We start from the raw sequence: 7,509 nt of genomic DNA on the forward strand, positions 1-7,509 counted from the left end.
GAAGTCCGAGGTCCACGCCCTGTTTTGTTTAATTGGCGGCATTTTCTTAATTCGTGGGAACGATTTAGCTAAAATGTGGGAACGATTTAATCAAAATGTGCGAACGATAAATCTAAAACGTGCGAACGATATATCTAAAACGTGCGAACGATATAGCTTAAACGTGCGAACGATTTTAGCTAAAGTGTGGGAACGAATTATATATTGTGGGAACAAAATAGTAATTTGAGGCAATGATTTAATATCTTTTTTCGGGTACGTGATCGGGATGTCATCGGGCGGGCTCCATAGTTTGGTGTTTATTGACTATAATAAAAAGATTATTTAAAAATATAAGTAAGCAAGTGACCTAAGTTCACCATCATCATAAAAAAGAAAATTCTGCCTCGTAGTTATAATCAATGACACCAGTGCATTTAGTTAATCTCTTTCACAAAATAAAAAAAAATAAATAAACATTGCATTGCAGTGTATTTCATGAAGTAGGACAAAACAACATATTTGCGGTAATGAATGTTTATTAAAACTTATTTACACAGGATATGTACAGGGGGTTGGACAATACAGTGTTAAACTACACTGAACCACGGATGGTGGCTCAGCTGGTCCAAACTTATTCGATGAGTTGGGTTCACTGCCAGACAGGCCTGAAGGAAGTGACAGCACTCTGCAAAAACAAACAAGAGAAGTTTTAGAGTGTACATTTCATAGTTGCTCATCCCACTGTGAGTTAAGAAGATATTAAATGACAAAAACTCATGTTGACAATATTAAAGATGTGGGAAAAATCTGTGTTTTTGTGCATTTGAGATGTACATTCCCCAATTCATATGGTCCATTCTTTAAATACTGTATTTTGTGCATTGTTTAAGGGTGAATGAACTGTGTAATCTATCTTGTCAGAGGGAGGGTCCACCACCGGCTTTTCTCCATGGAAATGTTATTACGTTGCCAGGAATGTTCCACAGTACAACATATAACTATAACTCTAACTAAATAATGTCTGTATTTCTCTGCTCGTACCTTGCGACACACCACTCAGACTGAGTTTTCTCTTGGTCCAGCGTTTTGTGGTGAACTCTTCTTTCTCATCAGAGCGCAGTAGCTCGTATAGTAGAGCTCCGATCTGCCACACTGAGGTTGGACCAGCGTGGTAACCTTTATTCTTGAAGGCCTCAGGAGGAGCAAATTCTTCTGTCCCTGAAAAACTGAAAAACAATGACAAACACAGAAATAAGTAGAAAGGTTGATAGATTTCATAGTGCGGCTTTAATGATATTGTACTGCTACTATTACTATTACTACTATGGTGGTTAGGAATATTACCGTTGTAATCGTAGTAGGGGTTTGATTGGACGTTACAGCCACAACCAAAGTCTATGATACGAATCCGGGAACCGGACTCTGTGGTTTGGACCAGGAGGTTTTCCATTTTGATATCTCTATGGAAAACCTCTTTAGCGTGAAGGTCCACCAGCGCGTCCACAACCTGTCGCATCAGCACCTGCCGGACAATAAGAAGAACGTGGATTCGAAAATTAACAAAATGTATTTAAAATGAAAATGAGGTCTAAACAAGTTCTTAATCATGACCATAGGACTAAAGCAGGAGCTGTTCTAAAGTTAAACTACAGGACTTTCCCAAAGGAGGACACAATCAGAATATCATCTGAACTGCAAAGGACCACAGGTTGAGAAAGACTGAATTAGATGTTTAAACATCCATGTTATTTCTCACTTTTTCCAAGATAAGGTAGCTAAAATAAATGCAAAACAAAATAAAATAAACAAATACATTTTTGGTGTGGTGTCATTATTCTTCAAGCCACAACTTCAACTCTGAAGAAGTGGCACGAGAAGAATTTATATAAAAAGGGGCAAATGAACGAGACAAGACAACAAAGAAAAAGAAAAGATTGAAAGAGTTAAAATCGATTGAACTTTGTCTTCCAAATTCAATACTCTTAAAAATATATGAATTAATTAATTAATAATTAAATATTTAAGCCTATGTATATTTTTCATGAAAGTTTTTTTTTGGTTATTTTTCTGACTTTTTTTTTTTTTTTTTGGCGCACCTTTGCTTGGTCCTCCGACAGTGGTGCGTTCTTCAGACAGTAGTTAAACAGGTCTTCAGAAGGGGTGGGTCTCTCCATGACCAGCACTACCTCCTGGTCTTGGAGGTACCAGTCTAGAAGATTTACCGAGGGGTCCTTTCCAACTGAGTGGCAATTCGGAGCTGCTTTGGTCATGAGGACCACCTCCTCAGGGACCGAGTAAACCTCCTTTTCAATGGTCTAAAAATGAACAATGTAAACAAAACAGATGAGTACACAATCAGAGGTAAACCCAGAGGAAAATGATATTCCAAAACTACAAACGAAAATATAACAACAACAAATATTTCACTTACCACTGGAACAAAATCCACATCCTCTCGTTTGATGTGTTTAATTGCCACCTGAAAATCAGAAATTAGAACTTCATTAGATAATGGAGTAGACAGAAAATGTGAAATTATAGGTAAATTCATAGATTCATAATTCATAATTCTTAACAGTCTCCAAGACAAAAACAACATCTCCATGGAGACTGACCCTTTACATTAAAAATGATTTACTGCACCTTAGATAATTTTATCTTATATTAACTGTGCATTTGATGTTTTGTAAAAGATGAAAAGTAAATATCTTACTGGTTGTTGGTCTGATATCCGCACACCGGAAAAGACAGACCCAAATGAACCCTCTCCGAGCTCCTCGTGCTCCTCGTACTTTGTCTCAAAGTCACTCACTGAATAGAAAAAATATTATTAGTATGATCATCCTTTAGTGACAGCACTCATTTTGGTCTTGGTGTAGTCCTGGTCTAGTCCTGGTGTAGTCTTGGTTTAGTCCTGGTCTAGTCCTGGTCTTGCCCTGGTGTAGTCCTGGTCTAGTCCTGGTGTAGTCTTGGTATAGTCCTGGTCTTGTCCTCGTTTAGTCCTGGTATAGTCCTGGTCTAGTCTTGGTTCAGTCCTGGTTTAATCGTGGTTCAGTCCTGGTTTATTCGTGGTTTAGTCTTGGTTCAGTCCTAGTTCAGTCTTGGTTTAGTCCTGGTTTAGTCTTGGTTTAGTCCTGGTTCAGTCCTGCTTTATTCGTTGTTTAGTGGTGGTTTAGTCCTGGTCTAGTCTTGGTTCAGTCCTGATTTATTTGTGGTTTAGTCTTGGTTCAGTCCCGGTTCAGTCCTGGTTTAGTCGTGGTTTAGTCTTGGTTTAGTCCTGGTCCAGTCCTGGTTTAGTCGTGGTTTAGTCTTGGTTTAGTCCTGGTTCAGTCCTGGTTTAATCGTGGTTTAGTCCTGGTTTAGTCTTGGTTTAGTCCTGGTTTAATCGTGGTTTAGTCCTGGTTTAGTCTTGGTTTAGTCCTGGTCTTATCCTGGTTTAGTCTTGGTCTAGTCCTGGTTCATCCATCCATCCATCCATTTTCGTCCGCTTATCCGGGGCCGGGTCGCGGGGGCAGCAGCCTAAGCAGGGACTCCCAGACTTCCTTCACCCCAGACACGTCCTCCAGCTCCTCCGGGGGGACCCCGAGGTGTTCCCAGTCCTGGTTCAGTCCTGGTTAAATCGTGGTCTAGTCCTGGTTTAGTCGTGGTTTAATCGTGGTTCAGTCCTGGTTTATTCGTGGTTTAGTCTTGGTTCAGTCCTAGTTCAGTCCTGGTTTAGTCCTGGTTTAGTCCTGGTTCAGTCCTGCTTTATTCGTTGTTTAGTCGTGGTTTAGTCCTGGTCTAGTCTTGGTTCAGTCCTGATTTATTTGTGGTTTAGTCTTGGTTCAGTCCTGGTCTCGTTCCTGGTTTAGTCCTGGTTTAGTGTTTACATCTAGTCCTGATTCTCGGTATTGTTAGTCTGTAGTGTACCTCTATCTCTAGCCACTCTCTTCATTGCTTTACTCAGGCTTTTCTTCTCTTTCTCCCTCCTCGTCTCCAAACTCTCATGCTCTGAGTTTTTTTTCGTGGATTCAGGACGAAATTTTTTGGGATGGATTTCGTCCCCTGCGTCTGTGGCTTTCCTTTTTGTTGTTTTGCTTGGTTGGTCCAAGCTGTGAGCGACCAAAGGACTGTGGCCTGAAAATACATCAGATCAATTATTACTTGTGTCACAATGAAAAACTGCAACAAGTGGATTTTACTTGATAAAGGTACAACTAGTTGTACCTTCAATAGTACCTTCAGTGTGGTCGTCTGTCCTGGGAGCGCCCTGCAGTGTCTCACCTCCAAACCCATCGGTCGAGGTTTGAAAACACGACTTTTTGGGCTCAGAGCAACAGACTGGATCACTGGCTTTCCTTTTCCTGTTTTGGAAAAGGCTCGGTTCGCCCTTAAAGTTGCTCGAGGCCGGCCTGGATCCTGTGAACACATTATGTCATTGTTATTACTTAGTTACTTCATGTTTCTACGTAAGTTTCCAAATTACACTCAGGTAAACACAGTCAAAACCAGAGATGGGTGGTTTCATTTACATTTGCTCAAGTAACTTCTCAACAAAACTCTACTTCTCAAAGTAGTGTTCTGATGTTTTATTTTTACTTGTGTACTTTTTGGATCAGTACTTTCTACTTGTACTTTAGTAGCCACGTTTAATAATAATCGTAAGTAAAAATTAATCTTAAAGATAGTACAACTTTGGCTACTTGACCCTTGGCTGGGATTGTATGACATCAAAATTTCTTCTACAAACCTTGCAAGATCGCGCGGTCCTCTTCTAAAACGTACAGTCTCCGTGCTACCATTGTTTTGAAATCACAAGAGGCGACAAACTGTGGAAAAGTGTCTGAACGTGCTGAGATGTGTGGTCCTATATTCTGTCTGAAGATGATGATGTCATAAAGCGCTTTGCCGCTAACGTGGCAACGGCCAGCAGGTGCACGCGGAATTTTGATGATGTCATGGTAATTTAAGAATGTTTTTTTTTTAAATGTATTATATTGTATTTAAATGTATGTATTTATTTACTTTAAAATAATACAACTTTCTCAGGTCTTTCCTTCCAGCACAATACAGACATAGAGTTCATTTCTAAAGCATCATTTGTACACAGAGTTATTCAAAGTGCTTTAACATTCTCAACAATAAAAACACTGTAAATGAAAGTCTGTTGTTTGATGAAAATCTGTGAAATGTTTTATGAAGAGGCAAGAACAGCAGCAGAGAGTGAGTTCTGCACTTTTTGTAAATTAAGTCAGTGGACCTATTTCAATTATTACACTGTTTCAGAGCACTATTGTATTTTATATTGAACACGGTGTAAAACAAGAATATTCATGTGAGTACATTTTTTAAGCATAAGCATTGATTTCACAGTAACAAACAATTTAACATAGAGTATTTGAATATCTCTCAAATGGAAACAGTAGGGCTGAGCTTTACAAATAAGAATCAGTATCTCAGCATCTTATTCATTATCTTCATTACCATATTCAGATATTTTAACTATGCATCAGGATGTGTTCAGATGTGCTAGTTAAGTATAAAAGCAGAAAATGAACCACAAAAGTGCAGAGTATCTCTTTATTGTTTGGTAGCTTATAACTGATGTTTCTGCTCATTTTATTTTGACTCAGCTCAGAAGATATACTCAACATTCTGATTTTGCATATTGTGATATTACCAATTTTTGATTTATTGCAATCTATGTATCATATCATTTTTTTTTTTTTTTTTTTTTAAATAATATAAAAAAGGAAAAAAAGAACTATTTTCTTCATTATTTGTCTCCAAAACCAAAATGAAAATTTGTTTTTCAGTTTTCAGTTTTGTGTTTAAAGGAATAACGGAAAAAACGGATAACAGCCGTTTCATGTTTCTATGACATAAACTGTGATATCGGACTTTTGCGCCACATACAGACTGAACCAGGACTAAAACAGGTCTAAACCAAGACTAAACCAGAACTAAACCAGGACTAAACCAGGACTAAACCAGGACTAAACCAGGACTAAACCGGACTAAACCGGTCTCAGTCCTGGTCTGGTCCCGGTCTAAGTTCTGATCACCCGACAGTCTACGTGGGTGCACCTTTGGGCCTGTCCTCGACGCTCCTGGTTCAGTCCTGGTGTAGGACTGAGACCGGGACCAGACGAAGACCAGACAATATTCACATCTGCTGCCCCCCAAAAGCCTTTAGGAAAAGGTTTTGTCACGGCAGCTGAAAGTTTCAATCTAACCCAACACCCACGCATGAAAAAGGACACATATTAGACCTTGTTTTTACATCAGGTTTTACTGTTTCAAATCTAGACTGTTGACTCTCTTTGACTGTGGCCAACTGATCTGAACTGTTGACTGCCCATCAGCAGCTTGGGGCCCCCGAGGGCCCAAACGCCTGCGTAGCCATAGAGGACTTAACTAACAATTTCAACTCTCTTTGCTCTGAAATTTTGGATTCTGTTGGCCCCCCAAAACCCAGAAGACCCAAAGTTAAAAGTACACCAACACCGTGACTAAATGACTCTACTCGCACACTTAGACAAATGTGTAGAAGAACAGAAAGAAGATGGGAAAAGGACAAACTTCATTTATCTTATGAAATATTTAAATCTTTCTTAAAGTGCTATCAGAAAGCTATACAATCTGCGAAAAGTGAATATTTTTCCAACATCATTGAATCAAATACTCAGAAACCTCAAATCCTTTTCCAGACTTTGAACTCCCTACTACATCCTCCGTCCTCACACGCCTGCCTCACCAACTCAGTGGACTGCTGTGAATTGTTCAAGGACTTCTTTATGAATAAAATTCTCAATATTAGAGCACAGATTATTCGCTCCATCCCCCCAACACCCCCCAAGTTATGCCCTGTGATTCCCACCACCCTGCTGAATTTAGGCACATGTCTCTCCAGGAACTAACTGAGGCACTGGCAGCCTGGACGGAGCCGAGGCTGAGACCAGGACCAGACCGGGACCAGACCAGACCATGACCAGACCAGGACTGAGACTGAGACCAGGCTGGTTTAGGCCTGGTTCAGTCCTGGTTTAGTCCTAGCTCAGTCCTGGTTTAGTTGTGTTTTAGTCCTGCTTCAGTCCTGGTTTAGTCCTGGTTCAGTCTGTATGCAGTGCAAAAGTCTGGCATCGCAGACCAGGACAAAGCCCGGGACCAAACCGGGACTGAGACCAGGACCAGAATAAAGGAGAGGGAGACGGAGTCTGGTGAAGGTCCTGCTCTGTGGAGCTTATTCCGGTCTCTGTACTGTATGATATCGGCTCGTTTCCCACGGGAACAGTGAGTGTGTTCTCCATGTTGAATGAAAGTTCACGTCTGTCTCACAATTATACATCACTATCAGAACACGGTCCCTGACTGGTTGATGTGACGCGAATATTCCCTGAAAGTTCAAAAACTTTGAACTTTGGCGAATTTTGCAAGCCCCGCCCTTTCGGGAATTTGCGTGTCAACGGCAGTTCACGCTGCTCAAAACATGCGAATCGCGCCCCATTCGCGCCGCAGAACTTCATTTGAACGTCAACGCGCCTTTAC

General features: G+C 40.5%; 1 protein-coding gene across 1 annotated transcript; it reads right to left on the reverse strand.

Moving 5' to 3' along the window:
* Positions 1-569: 569 nt before the first annotated feature.
* On the reverse strand, positions 570-2,827 carry LOC129409349 (serine/threonine-protein kinase pim-3-like). Its single transcript, XM_055155075.1, has 6 exons — positions 2,696-2,827; positions 2,414-2,461; positions 2,079-2,297; positions 1,327-1,504; positions 1,024-1,200; positions 570-667 (listed from the first exon to the last, which is right to left on the reverse strand). The coding sequence occupies exons 3-6, from the start codon at positions 2,250-2,252 to the stop codon at positions 570-572; spliced, it is 627 nt and encodes a 208-aa protein (XP_055011050.1). The 5' UTR covers positions 2,253-2,297; positions 2,414-2,461; positions 2,696-2,827.
* Between the last annotated feature and the right edge of the window lie 4,682 nt (positions 2,828-7,509).

This window comes from Boleophthalmus pectinirostris, unplaced genomic scaffold (genome assembly GCF_026225935.1).
Source record: "Boleophthalmus pectinirostris isolate CB_2022bp ecotype Guang Dong unplaced genomic scaffold, ASM2622593v1 HiC_scaffold_10, whole genome shotgun sequence".
NCBI classification, from domain to species: domain Eukaryota; kingdom Metazoa; phylum Chordata; class Actinopteri; order Gobiiformes; family Gobiidae; genus Boleophthalmus; species Boleophthalmus pectinirostris.

What these genes read in the sequence shown, in the direction of transcription:
- LOC129409349 (XM_055155075.1), bottom strand. Translation starts at nt 2,252, where the DNA reads ATGACCAAAGCAGCTCCGAATTGCCACTCAGTTGGAAAGGACCCCTCG. An exon ending in TGTCGGAGGACCAAGCAAAG is followed by an intron (nt 1,505 to 2,078) that starts GTGCGCCAAAAA and finishes ATTGTCCGGCAG; the next exon opens with GTGCTGATGCGACAGGTTGT. An exon ending in CCCCTACTACGATTACAACG is followed by an intron (nt 1,201 to 1,326) that starts GTAATATTCCTA and finishes TCAGTTTTTCAG; the next exon opens with GGACAGAAGAATTTGCTCCT.